The sequence below is a fragment of the Tigriopus californicus genome, chromosome 10 (genome assembly GCF_007210705.1).
Source record: "Tigriopus californicus strain San Diego chromosome 10, Tcal_SD_v2.1, whole genome shotgun sequence".
Lineage (NCBI taxonomy): Eukaryota > Metazoa > Arthropoda > Copepoda > Harpacticoida > Harpacticidae > Tigriopus > Tigriopus californicus.
This window is the reverse complement of record NC_081449.1, coordinates 1,899,283-1,913,479: the sequence shown is the minus strand read 5'-3', so window position 1 is coordinate 1,913,479 and position 14,197 is coordinate 1,899,283. Positions and strand designations below refer to the sequence as shown.

The following is a 14,197-nucleotide window of genomic DNA, read 5'->3' as shown; positions in this document are numbered from 1 at the left end:
CAATTCAAATTTGTCCTAAGTAGCTTGACCACAAATGAAACATTTTGCCCACCAGCAACAGCTGAGACAAAAACAAGCAATTGCAACGCTTTTGATTGATCTATATATGAAGTTATCTATGAGCAAGCTGAGTGACCAAGAAAGCCATCTCAATTGGTCAACCCCAGATGCTATTTTAGCCAGTAGTACCATCTTTATCTCAAGGAGGTCAATGCACAGCTGACGCCAGATCACCACGTGGGAAGCGCCCACATGTTTATATGATGCCTTTTTTTCTTTCACTCCTACTGTATTTATGACTGGCCCCGTCCTTCCATAGTTTCTAAGTTTCAAGTTGTAAGTACTCCCCCACCTGTACTTTTAACCCTTTTCTTATATCTCCTTTCATCCAGTCACCAGCAAAACTCACATTCTATCCAATTGGCATGTTGGATTTGGAAATAGCTCACTGCATGAATCTGCCCACCAAACCTTGCTTTGTTTTGGGCTGAAGTTTAATAGCCAGAAAGGAAATCAGTCAGGGGGCCACATGGGTAACCAAGATATTGTCAATAGGCAAAGATCTGGCCAAAGAGTCCAAACAAAGTTGAACAGTAAGCCACTCTTTCCAAGAAGAGCCCATATTTTGGAATTGTACAAAAAATGGTTTTAGATGGTATATCACAATCATATTGCACCACAGGCTTAATCTACTTATCCCACCAGTCTAGAGCGTCATATGGTAGAAGAATTATATTAATGTAACAATCTCAAAAATATTGTTTCATCTCGCTAACCTTTGGCAGTCTGCCAATAACAATTTTTGGAAGTAGTGCAATAGAGAGGATGTGGTCATGTTTAATGATACACACTTTATAATGTATTGAAACATGATTAATGAAAAAGCCAGGTAGCCCACAGGCATGCGTATAAAGTTCCCAAGTATATAACCTAATGATTTAATGCCTTGTGAAAAATTAACATAAGGAATTTAAGCTATTGAGAAAGACTTTAGACGCCTAGGATTGAGTAGTATTCTGAATAGGGATCAACATTAGCCAATTTTTAACGTCTTTAAATGTCTTCATTATCTTTGCCCTTGCCAAGGAATAAGGCAAAGCTTTAATAATAAACAGGGCATACCACATGAAATATGCCTTAAACTACCCACTGTTCAACAGACTATCCAGAAGCATCAAGTCCTTTGTTTAAATTGCCCGCCAACTTTGTATTGCATGCTGCCAGTCTCTCTTTGACAATTCATGAACTTCTAGAAATATGAACTGTGAACAAACTACCAGTCAAATTGACCTGCTCTTGCCAACTCTCTGAATCTGAACTCTCTGAGTTACTCTCTGAATTAAAATAAAAGAGTAAGAAACGTAAATCTCTTCAATTAATGGCAGGTTATTGTTACATTATTTTCTTGCAAAGTGATTCATTTCAAAGTTATTTTATCAAAAGCTTATGTAGCTCACCAAGAGCAGACTGAAAATTTGAATCTAATGTTGTGCCTACATCAAGTAACTTTGGACATAACTCCTGAGTTGACTGAATATTTTTTGGGCTTAAATTTGGCCAAGTTCATTTGTTCAGCAAGATCTTGTGGATGTATGAAGTGCTTATTTGGAATAAAGTATATGGTCTGGGGGATAACAATTTTTTGATTCCTTTTTTTTCAGTCCACATCTCTAAATGTCCATGGACAATTCTATACATCAGATGACTCACTGAAAAGTTTAAACAAGAGTTGGATCGTTTTTCAACAACAATCCCAAACCAACCTTTTGTTCAAGGGTATCCTAGGGCAGCAAATTCAAACACGTTACATAAACAAATATTATGTAAGCTATGACAATTTATGACTTACAGGAAATTTCATTCTCCGGTATAAGTTAGGAGCCAGAGAATCATGACTGAAAACAATGAATTAGAGAGCTAGAATGTAACATACTATTATCCATGAATCAACTTCAAGAAACAGTGAGCCCTTCAAGCACATATTTGATTTGATTTTTGCATCTTCCCATGCATAAGGTATTAGCTGATAAAATAATTACATGCATTGGAAATTCTGCAAGTATTTTTTTCCAATACAATTTTCAAGTTCTTATTTGACTCTGAAATGAATAACTAAACTAAATCAAATTGATGTAATGGTTCTTTTTTGACGCAGTTGTCAGCTCATAGCAATTTAAAAAATATGGGACAGATAATGCTGATGATCGTCACTGATGTGACAATCCACTTGAACAGTGGTTCTTGATGTCGGTCGATGAACCAAAAAATCAATTTGAGAAAAAGAAAGTCCCCGTGCTAGAAGTTGAGTTGTAAGAATGTTGAATGCTCCCTTGCACTCACACTGAAAAGAACACTCAAAACCCCTGTGCTAAGTATCATATATGTTAAGTTACATATCAAGTATAATGATAATATAAAAACGTATAATGCTAAAATAAGAAAGGAAACTAATGACTTTTACCCGCACCCGTCCTCGGAAGCTGATTTAATTTATAATCAATTTGAAATTTGATTCGTTTCCTTAATCTAAATTTTTAAAGGAGAAACAAAAGTTGATGTTATTTGATCGTTTTAGATTCTGTATGGTGGTTTCAAAAGGACAGCACTAAGGCCCTTTAAAATTTGCTTCAAGCACACATACAAACAAGGGCTCTGAGTTTCGGCCAAGATCGTATGTCCGCTTTAACCTGATAAATGAGCATTCTCGACCTGTTTTCAGACGGAGCCAGTGTCACTCTCATTCATCTGGATGTCGTCGACAAACGGTTTCGACATAGCCTAGGATGAGGTATTTTTTCGTTATGGAGCCAGGTCCCTCCTCTTGCCGAATCACAGAGCATCTATTCCAAGATAGCACCATCTTCGTGAGAAAATAATGTTTTGCTCAGAGTTTAAGCCATTCGAGCAAATGCATATTCTTAAAAGAAGTCATCGATAATGAGTTTTGCGTTTATCAGGTGACGACAAAATGTTACGGAGGCGAGTGGCTAGACATTTTAAATTTACTTCGGATGACTTATTAAGATTGTACTTGTATTTTGATATCATTCATTTACTGCCTTTACTTATCAAAGGCTTCAGAATTTAGACATTTTTACCTTTTTCCTGTTGTCGTGTATTGATTCATCGCTTTCATACATTGTTCGTAGAATTTGGTGTCGTTGTAAAGTAGACCTCTAGATTTCTTTCCTGTGGTCTCACGACAAAAAAGGTTGAGTTGCCAGCAAAAACGATCATGGAGATCAAGATATAAAATGATGGTTCAGACAATCCTGAAAGTCAGTTCATTGACAGAGATTCCAACATGAGGACGTACAAACTTGTGATACTCTTGGCTTGTGCAGCTTCTTGTTTGGCTGAGGTGGACCTAAATGGGAAATGGGTCGAAGACTCAGGGAAACGAAGCAATTTGAATGCCTTCTTGAGCGCTGCTGGTGAGTGGGATCACTCTTATCTTTACATTTTATACAATGACTAAAACAGGACCCACTAATTAGTGAAAGGTTAGAGAACAAAGTTCCGTTGCTTGACCTCCGTCTCGGCTTAACAATGTCCAAGAGTAAACGCTCAGTGTTTACGACCCTAATTAATGTGAACTGCACCTATGGGTTTAATAAATGACTAAATCCCGGTGTTTATCTCACTTCTCAATAACTGTTTAATCTCCTCAAGAACTGTCAGAGACCTTGATTAATAAATTCAATCAATCAAATCAAGATACAGATCTCACTTGACCAGCTATATCCGGTTAATAGAAAAAAGTGAAGTGTGCAGTACATATTTTGTTGTTTAAAATGGTCACCTACCTAATGGTAAGACCAGTACCTCCTCAAAAAAAATTGTCGGGGAACCAACTGTAAACGGACTCTTTCATTGTTCAATTTGCTGCCTTCAGATATTTGTAGGGCGTATGTAGGCGTTGATCCAATGGCAGGATTCAAGTCAGACTTGGACGACAAGTCTTTGACTAAAATTCCCCATCAGCCTTATATTCAAGGGTTAGCCAGATCAACCAACTCCAACTCCAGGATTTAGGGTCAATTGTAGTGACCGTAGAGGCTTAATGTGCGTTTTGAGAGCACCTTCAAGCCCTCGAGAATCCAGGCTAATTAAAACTATGAAGTCCAACTCTCTTCTTTCTCGGGCGCCTTCATTGTTCAATTTGCTGCCCTCAAATATTCGTAGGGCTTATGTAGGCGTTGATCCAGTGGCAGGATTTGAGTCAAACTTGGATAAGTTTTTGACTAAAATTCGGGATCAACCTTATATTCAAGGAGTAACCAGATCAGCCAATTCTAATTCGTTGGTCGATCAAATAATATACATATAAATAAAAGTTAAATAAAATGAATAATTTTCTCTTGTTGAACTCCTGGGGTTCCAATCCCAGTAGCGGTAAGGAAGTTCCCCCCCCCATAAAAAAAAGAAACGATCGCAAAAATATGGTTGGATGAATATGATTTTAATTTGAGATTTGCTTGCAGGCGTGAATTTCTTCACCAGAACGGCCATTTCTGTTGTTAGCTTCAAAAATGAGCAACTCATCTCTCAAGATGCCAACCGCTACACGATCGATGGCAAAAGTGAGTTTTCTTTAACAATCCGTACGCAATTCTTTGGGAGAAGTTTTCAGTTTTTCCTTGTTGCAGAGGGACCCAGGAGCGACCCTTACTTTTATACCCTGGTGGCTGATGGAGACACAAATACGGTTGTGGATATGGGTATCCTCGGGGGTCCCATGGACACCATCAGCTTTGTAAAGGGAAACGCTTTGGAGACCCGAGTCTTGAAGAACGGGGAACTTATGTTCATTTCTGCCAGGGTTCGAACCGGTAGGACGACTCATAGATTTCTAGACAGTGGATGTCGGAAGACTGACCACTCGGTTGGCTAAACAGTTCAAAAAACCGGCTTGTGATCAATTCCCATGGTTTTTTTACCAGCCGAGTGGTTGGTATTCCGACATCCAGTGTTTAGAAATCTATGGACGACTTGACTGAAGCTGGATTAAAATATTGGTACATAATTGATATTGCTTTTTAGGTCCCAACACCATGGTTCACTCTGTTGAACACGTGGGTTCTAGAAAGAAAACTACCTCGTTCTACAATAAAGTAGGCTAAAGGAGAAAGCCTTGCTCTGATCAATTATACAGGGTTTATTGTTATAAATTATGTACAAACATGTTAAATAAAAGTAGAAATATCCTAGATCTCTTCATGAGAGTCCGATGAGGAACTATCGGGGCGACTCGATTCGTGTCTTTGAGGTCGCATTGTGGGCTTCATCGATTGGCGTCTCGTGGTTTGTCTCCGTTTCAGGGCTTTGATTGTCTCAGCCCGTCGTAGAAGATTGGCTTTTCCTTGGGACATATTTGAGGCTCTTCGGACGCTATCATCATGTCCTTGAGCTACCTGATCCATGGCCATCTCAAGCACGCTCTCAAGATTTTTATTCTGTGAGTCTGATTCAGGCTGAAAAGGCGATTATGCGTATATAATTATCTGACAACGCTGGATAGAAACAACTGGTTTCTTTGTTTACTCACCATGTAGGTACTTTGTAGGTTTTTGAACATTTCCACGGCGTTCCGCTGGAGGAATTTGTCTCCATCAAATTGCGTTTCCTTCTTCCCAAGCATGGATTTGATGGACACTTTGATTTTGGTCGAGGACACAATGTGACCCAAGGTCATAATTCTGTGCAAGAGCATACCAACAAGTTGAACGAAGAGGACGAAAGCAAAAAATATCACGAAAAGAAGGCCAAGTGGCTCGAGTTGCAGATCGTCTCCGAATGGCCATTGGATGAAGAGTTGTTCCTTGTTCTGTTGAAGCAAAAACACGGTTAAGACCCAAATAGAGTTGATCATCAGGAAGGAAAAGACCACTTGATTTCGCAATTCCTTCAGGCCCAGCGCAATTTGTTCTTCCTTTTCCGGGTTCTTGTCCAAAGGTTTTAGGTATTTTTCAATCACCTCGTGCCAAAACGTGATTTCGTTATTTGGAAGATATTTTCTCTTACTTGTGCTCAGGCAGTCTTGTTCAATCCAAAAAGGGTTTTTCATCTCATCACGTGGTGGTTCCATGATGCGGACAATGGGCTTCCGGATTGTGGTCGTTTCCTTCTCTATTTCTGCTTCCTCTTCAGGCTTCTCTGGCAATGGATATCCTTCTCGTTCCAAAGCCATTTCAATTTTTTCCAGTTTTTCTTGCATATTCTCCAATTGGCTTTTCACTCCGTTCTTGTCTGTGAACATTTTTGTTAAAGAAAACTCCAAAAGGCGGTCTCTCTGGAAGAATGACATAAACCCAGACTTCTTGGCAGGGGGTTTCTTGGCCTGTTCTTCTGCCTTTTTCTTGGCCTCTTCCATTTCTTCGGCACTCAATTTCTGAACCACCTCTCTGGTACCCCATGAAACAACGTTGAGGTTGAAGAAGGAATAGATAACAAGGAACAGGTACATCGATGGGATGGTGATGTAATAAATGAGACCCATGGGCAGACACCAAAATTCTTGAGGATGCAAGAAGGCCGCCAAAATGAATACCCCCGCGACAAATATGAAGGATAAGGTGGTGGGAGCCAACCAACCGGATTCTTTGATCTCAAGAAGAAGCCCAACCAGAACTGCCATCATGACCAAGGCGTAGGCTATGCTCAACACTTGAGCCACAATGATTTGGGTGTCCGACTTTGTCAGGAGACAAGCCAAAATGAAGATGACCATAGGAGCCAAATTGATTCCAAAGGAAGCCCAGTTCGACAAACCAAATGCTGCACCACAAGCTCCAACCAACATGAGAAATATGGACCCTGGGCCTAGAATGGTACCAATCATCATCATGACTTGATAAATGATATAAAAAATGGAAATATCATCGTTATTGCGGATCACTCGGCGCCAATCGCCTAGGAGGTCGATAATATTGGCCAAAGTGGAGGGCATCCATCGTCGTCTTTGGTTATAAAACTCTTTGAAACCCTCGGGACAAGCTGTAAAGGAGTCGCTGGCGGCCGAATACTCAACCCGCCAGCCCTGCTGGAGTAGTAAGGTGCAAAGCCAGCGATCCTCGCCCTGATCATATTGGACAAAGTGCTTAGGCTCCGTGGCCACGGTGGTGTAAGTCCTCATGACATTCTCAGCCATCACAGCCTTGCCTCGGAACAAAGAGAAGCAACCTGGACTGCAGAGTACGCAACCCATAACGTGCTCCGTTGCCTTTTGAAGCCAATGCCCGATGGCGTATTCAAACATTTGATACCATTGCATATATCCAGAGCCGGTGGGATGAATTCGGCCACAGCTGGCTCCCACATCTGGGTTTCTTTTCATCAAATCCACGAGCTTGATGATCGCATCAGGCTGGAAATCGACGTCTCCGTCCAAGGCCAGCAAATAGGTGTTCATGGCTCGGCAATCCTTCTGGGCCGCCGTCAGTTTTGGGTTGTCCATGAGTTGAAAACCCAAGAAGTAGTACATGTACATGCACTGGCTCCATCTCTTCTTATGCCGGATCTTATTTTTGTCCTTCAGGTGGCAAATGATCTTGGTCTGACCAGGCAATACCCATTCCAAACGTCCGCCATAAGGTGTGGTATATTTGGCTGGTGGTGGAACTTTCAAATTCCTGGTGCCATACCATTTCTTGCCCTGAATATCCACCTGATCCAGCAATAGTCTCACAAACTGATTGACCTGAGAGTGTTTACGGTCGTCCGTGGGTTCCATACAATCGTCAAAAAATATATGGGTTTCCCATTCATAGTAATCGGGGTCCTTCAATTCAAGCTGCTTAACCATTTGCCTGTGGACGGATTATCGAATAAATCAGGTCTAGTTCGATACTTGAATATTTTTGGTACTCTACCTGGCGCTGTAGTCCTCGTCAATCCTGAAGATAGACTTCAGCATCTCGCAAATCTCTTCGGGGGATTCGTGCCACATGGTGGCACATCCTTTTATTCTTGTAATCTGATCTTCCGGATTCAATTGAGCTACAACTTCTCTTGAAGGTAGCGCAAAGGCTCTTCTTTTCTTCTGTTTTTCTTCATCATCGGGATGACCATCATAGCTAACAGCGTGATTGACCTTTTGACCTTTGGCGTCCAATCTCATGCGAGCACGACCTTTATCGCTTCTTCGATTGGCCATAAGGGATTGGTCCACCAATAGTCCACAATACCAGGGAACGCCGAACATTTGCTCAGTGGAAGCTAAACGTTGACTTTTGGGAAACCAAATATGATTCACGATCCACATGTTGGACAAGGCCCAGAGGATCCAAATCCATCCTAGCTCCTGTACAAATTGATTCCCAGTTGCATTTTCAGGGCATTGGAAGAAAGAAAACGCGCCCCAATCATTAGAGAAGGCACAATGATCATCGTTGCGTGCCTTGCACATTAGACACAACGTTGTGATGGACACAGGCATCACCAAGGTTAATGGAAGAGCAAAGGCTATGCGTTGAATGTTCACTTTGCAGGCAAACTTGCCAAAAACGTACGTGGCGTAACCGCAGAATAATTGAGTTGCCAAAACCTTTACAGGGAAGTGATAGCTGACGAGCTCGGAACTGATCTCGTCTCCGGTATCCACTGTAAAGTTGGATGTAGCAAATGAGGAATGGAAATGATCGAAGAGGAAACCAGAGTTTGGAATGTTACCAAAGGTCACGGGGAACACAATGAACAAAATGAAAAACAGGAAGATCTTCCACACTGATGTGAACAAATATGTGAAGAAGCGTGTGTGCAACTCGAACATGTCGGTTTTGATCCCCCATAGGAATTTGGCCACAATGAACGACGACTCTTGGGTCACAAAGCTCTCCCACCATCCAAACGATGTCAATAAAATCCCAACGGCAAGGGCCCAAGAATTGCTTATTTCCATGGGCTTCCCCGCCCATTCAATATTGGCCACTGGCCAAGCAATCAATCCACTGGCTTGCAAAAGGAAGCTTAAGGCGTTAAGGGTAATGATTACATATCTCTGCCACGACTTGGCCCAAATATTCCAATTGAGGAGCATTAACAGCCCAGGAATGAAAGCTATACAGCTGGTCAACATGAGAGCTTTGATCGAATCCAGTCCAGGCAGAGCCGCAAAGAACAAAAAGGCCAATCCGATAACGTGTAATGTTTCCATCAAGAACACAATGAGGAACGCGTCCCATTTGGGTCGTGCCACGGTCCGCATTATGCACACTCGAACGCATTTCAGAAAAGTCAACAACTCAGGGCCCAAAAAGGAAAAGAAGATGCACCTATAAAAGAAACGAGTGCATTGGAAAGTTAAGGTTTTGATATTACTTAGTAAAAACTAAGAGTGCGATATGTTATTTCAGACGATCAAGGAACTCGATTCGGCTTCATAAACCCAGACAGGCAAGAGCAGGACTTTTATCATAAAGGATTTCTAATATACATTACTAGGCTCCCTCTTTTGAGCTCCAAAACCTTTTAAAATCCTTCAAAGTTCAGTATTCATAGGTAATGGAAAAGGGATTTACGGATTATCCCAATATTCTCGCCTCGGAATTTGTGGTATCTCGTTGGTTGACAGCGAAACAACCGTCAAGTTGTTGTTTCTGGATTGTTTCTGAATCTATAGCATGTAACTTGAGGTACTTAAATTCACTTAGGGTCAACACCCCCCGAGCTTAAAGATTGGCAATGATTTGATTTATCTCCATTCCCCAGTTAAAAATTAAGATTTTATTACCAACAAATATAGTACAATAAGGAAGGAAAGGAAAATTTCTTAATTTGGATTAACACATTATTTGTGTTGTTCATTTTTGTTTTTCTTTTCAAGAGGAACAACCCTTGGGTTAAGCTGACTGGGGCAGTGTGATTTCGAATGCAATTACAGAGTCTTAAATGGTTTGCGAAATGCCTTTTCCGGCCTTAACCACCCACCTACCATGGTCAATCAAGCTCTCTCTTGAAATGGCTATTTTTTGTCTCTCTTTTCTTCGGTGTGCCCGAGTAGTCTGTTAAGCACCTTGTAACCATGATTGTTTACTTATCTGAACTATCCTCATCAAGGTACCCAAGAGATTTCCACTGTATAGACTGCAATCGATGCCTCATCCCAATTATCTATACATCATTATACCATAAACATGTATCGCTGAACCAATATTGTCGCTCCCTTGCACTTATATCTAATTCGTTACATAATTTGATGCGCCATCAAATATCAAATGGTATGTAACTTACCACAGCCATGCCACATTGTTTTCAGGATCAGATTGGATGGTACCGTTATCATTAGTAATGTTGTAGGTGCAAGTCACCACCGTACTTTGTCTATAGCTTGCTTGAGCAAGCATGAACATCAATGATCCTTTGGACACCAGTGCTCCAATGAGAACCACCCCAAACACGACGATAATGGTCAGGATTTTGAGCACGATCGACGCCTTCTTGATGAGACCAGTGTTCTTATCGGAAGCGGATTTGCTTTCATCCTCGCTCTGAATAAAAGCATCCCAACCTTTGAGCACCTCTTTCTTGGGCGTGAAGTGATATTCGGACTCCTGAGTCTGGAATTCCACCCTTCGACGAGGTTCCGGCGCCAACACCAAAGAGTCGTCCTTGTCGATATCGAAGCCCGGGTTCTCATGGCCTTCAATGGAAGCCGATGACATGCTAGCTCATTCGCCAATGGCTAAAACTGATTGAGATAATGGAGAATGTGTCTTGAATGTACCCAGTATCTGCTCGGTCAAATTGATGTCGATAGGCGGACTTGAGCAAAATCCTGGCAATTGTTGACTATGAAAGGAATTCGAGATGAGTGTTGACCGTAGAGCTTTTTCATGGCATTGGCTTATCGGATCACTGATAGGTAGTAGCTCTTTGTCTTAAGCAGGCTAATAAATTCTTGCGATATGAATTTTGACGCTTCAAGTGTAAATATATGCTAGCAAGTTGTAATCCAACGCACATTAAATGAGTTAATACAAGTTCATTTAGAAGCTACTATTTAAGTGCATTCACCATTCATTTCGGATGTTTTGATTCACAAGCTAATGAACGAGAAAAGAATGGAGTTCTGAAGTCAGTGAGGTTGAAAATTGTTCTCATGAAGATGCTTCAATACGCATTTAATGAACATATATACTTCGCATCCCGAAACATAGCATCGTAAACCAGTTGTATGAAAGGCACAAAATTAAAGCACTTAAGCATAGACTGCATCCAAATTGCCATTCTCTTTCTAGTTGTGGGAACGCTCAACTGAACCGGAAAGGAAGAGCCAAAATTCGGACTCACATCCGAAGACTTCAGTCAAAGAGGTTCTTGGTTTGGGATTTCACGGGCTCTACTAGCCGCTCCAAGGAATGTAAACCCCTGTACTAGTAAAACAAAAAAAGTATAATCTGTCTCATTGTATCTACTCACACTTTTTAAACCTTATGCATTATTTGGTCTAACAGCGACTTTGTGTTGGCATGGAATGGTTATAAAAGACGTCCAAATTCTGTCTTAAAAGATTCAACGGATCAACATTCACGAACTCTCTACTGATATTAGATTGAAGTATATTCGTAATTTCAAACCAAATTGTAGTCACCCAAGATTCAATGAATTTTAATTTGATTGCAAGTTCTAAAAGGGGACTTTTAGTATGCATTAGTTATTTTTTCATGTATTTTCTGTTCTTTCGTGACAACTTGACTGAGCTTACATATAGTGACAAGTGTCGACAGTTTCTACAACTTGATTCGGAAATGGTTGTAGCACATTTAATTAATACTTGACCGAGTTGAACTCGGGTTCATGGGTTCGATCTCAGTTCTCCCCCCCACACCCAAACCCTGTTTCTCTAATGGATATTTGCCTCGAATGGCAACCCTTGAACCCAAAATGGGCCGCAAACCGCCATGTGTGCAACTATTTGTATTGACTATCATGTATCTTATATACTGTATATATCCGATCAGACATGCTTCTCGCAATAAAGATTTAATATTTCTTTTCCAATTCAGTTCTGATCATCTGCACAGTTTTTCGTGAAAACATCTAACTATTTTTTTACATATATTGTTTGCTAGCTTTCGAAATGTTAACTTAGGTTCTGGGCCAGATCTTTAATGACCGGGCAATGTGATAAACCTTTGACACACTCACCAAAGCAACATTTACATTTTCAGAATTGAAGCAGCTACCCAGGGTGGTACTCATAACACTGATAAAGTTTTTGTGCAAATGCCAAGACTTCTAATGATAATTTTCGTTGTTATTGAAACAAAAAGAACAGCGTTTGCCAAAAACATCTTGGATTTTAGCTCAGGTTAGTATATTAATCCACTTAAAATCTAGAAAGAGATCATATTCTTAAAAACGAAATCAATAGATGTTGGGAGTAGTTTTAGTTGCGTTTCCAACTAAAATTTTATTCAAATTCATTGAGCAACCGGTAAGATATCACGCTTTCAAAGATTGCGTTCACATTAAATTTGACAACAAATTGCTCCGGTTATATCTTAAAACATATAAAATGCTTTTGGTGCGCCTAAAATATAAATGAAAATATTTCACTTTTTTTAAAGCAAGTAGAAAAACCCGAAAATAGTTCGCAGAATAATTTAAAGCTTACTTAATGTCAATATTTCACAATTGTGATGCCATACTTGTCAACCGCAACTTCAATAAAGCTTAATCTTGAATTTTGACAAAATTCTACTGACGTTGAATAAAAACATCGCTAGTACGTAGAAATTACTCATTGCAAAAAGTGACAAATTTGAAAATTAAACTGCCACATGTATCGTTCAAATCATTTCGGAACATGCTCGGATAGTGTAACTTTTAGGCACTTCAGTAAAATGAGTTGCAATTTTTATCTTTTTCATAAGTTCTAAGCGACAGTTTTTGCAAGCTTTAAAGAAATCTTTAAGAAAATAGAAAAAATATTATTTCATTTCTTGTCGCGTCATTGAAAAAGACAATCATATTCCTTGGGAATAACTGGAAACATAATTAAGCATTTTCGAACTTTTAAGGTGTAAAACGAAACTTTCAACTCAAAAGCCGGCGTGCTCTAGCGTAAAATCGGTCAAAAAGGTCGGTCAGGCTAAGTTCAAGTTCAAAGATGAACATTGGCCGTTGATTATAGAAAGATTAGAAGAACTTCACCTGATTTCAATTCTGAAACAGGAATCGTCCATAGATGCAGCCATTGATAAGTTAGTTTCAGTTTTTAAGGAAGTTTGCTCCAGTTTAGCAATCTCTGAATGTGTTCCGAAAGGTGGTACACGGACAAAAATTCCAAAATATAGGAAGACTTTGTTCAAAAAGAGTTGCAAACTAGCAAAAAGGCTGAAGAGCACTTCGAATCCAGTAATTGTGGCTAGTCTCCAAAACAAGTTGGACGTAGTTCAGGGTAAGATTAAGGCCTCCATCGAAAATGATCAGCTACAGACTGAGAGTAAGGTGGTTCAGGAGGTCAAATCGAACCCCAAGGCTTTTTTCTCTTATGCGATCTCAAGAGAAAGATGAAACACCTTGTTGGGCTTTTAAGGTTGATGGGGAAGCTATAGGCAATGTAGAGGCTATGGCTAACATGCTAGGAGAACATTTTTCCACTGTGTTTTCAATCCCACTGAGTTCAGGAGCAACACCTCATTGTTCTAATGACGAGGCTGTTAAGATTGATGAAGTTACTCAAATTGAGCAACTTGAGCATCTTGTAGTCACAGGTCAAGATGCTTTAGCGGCCATCAAGGACTTGAGGCTTTCAAGTTCTCCTGGTCCACATGGTGCGACATTTCAGTTGCTCCTGCTGATTGAGCATTTAGAGCAGGTCATTGAGGGACGGGAAAGGCACGAGTCAGTTGATGTCTTTCTTGATTTTGCCAAGGGCTTTGACAAGGTAGATCATGGCCTTTCTTTGAATGGTCTTCATGACATCGGGACCCAAGGCAAGGTTCTCAATTGGATAAGACGCTTCATTTCTGGTAGGAAGCAAATTGTTAAGGTCGACGGATCCCTTAGTGACATACATGACGTCAAGTCAGGTGTTCCTCAAGGCTCTATCTTAGGGCTCCTCCTTTTCATAATATTCGTTGCCCCGCTTCAAAAGCTTAGCATTACTGCCAGTCTCTCTTCTTATGCTGACGCTACAAAGTTAGTTTCTGGTAGGAATGGCCAAGATTTCAGTAGCCTTGCAAAGGACTTA

At 40.4% G+C, this 14,197-nt stretch overlaps 2 protein-coding genes across 2 annotated transcripts; one reads left to right on the top strand and one right to left on the bottom strand.

Moving 5' to 3' along the window:
* The first annotated feature begins 2,915 nt into the window (after positions 1–2,915).
* Positions 2,916–5,210, top strand: LOC131888802 (uncharacterized). Its single transcript, XM_059237735.1, has 4 exons — positions 2,916–3,434; positions 4,485–4,583; positions 4,650–4,832; positions 5,044–5,210. Exons 1-4 carry the CDS (start codon positions 3,305–3,307, stop codon positions 5,121–5,123), a joined length of 492 nt encoding a protein of 163 aa, XP_059093718.1. The 5' UTR covers positions 2,916–3,304; the 3' UTR covers positions 5,124–5,210.
* LOC131888775 (chitin synthase chs-2-like) lies at positions 5,139–10,791 on the bottom strand. Its single transcript, XM_059237705.1, has 4 exons — positions 10,231–10,791; positions 7,872–9,272; positions 5,549–7,808; positions 5,139–5,474 (listed from the first exon to the last, which is right to left on the bottom strand). Exons 1-4 carry the CDS (start codon positions 10,659–10,661, stop codon positions 5,208–5,210), a joined length of 4,359 nt encoding a protein of 1,452 aa, XP_059093688.1. The 5' UTR covers positions 10,662–10,791; the 3' UTR covers positions 5,139–5,207.
* Between the last annotated feature and the right edge of the window lie 3,406 nt (positions 10,792–14,197).

Coding starts and splice junctions, on each gene's coding strand:
- LOC131888802 (XM_059237735.1), top strand. CDS start 3,305: ATGAGGACGTACAAACTTGTGATACTCTTGGCTTGTGCAGCTTCTTGT. Junction 3,435..4,484: donor TGCCTTCTTGAGCGCTGCTG/GTGAGTGGGATC, acceptor ATTTGCTTGCAG/GCGTGAATTTCTTCACCAGA. Junction 4,833..5,043: donor TTCTGCCAGGGTTCGAACCG/GTAGGACGACTC, acceptor ATTGCTTTTTAG/GTCCCAACACCATGGTTCAC.
- LOC131888775 (XM_059237705.1), bottom strand. CDS start 10,661: ATGTCATCGGCTTCCATTGAAGGCCATGAGAACCCGGGCTTCGATATC. Junction 9,273..10,230: donor AACAATGTGGCATGGCTGTG/GTAAGTTACATA, acceptor TTTCTTTTATAG/GTGCATCTTCTTTTCCTTTT. Junction 5,475..5,548: donor ACCTACAAAGTACCTACATG/GTGAGTAAACAA, acceptor TCGCCTTTTCAG/CCTGAATCAGACTCACAGAA.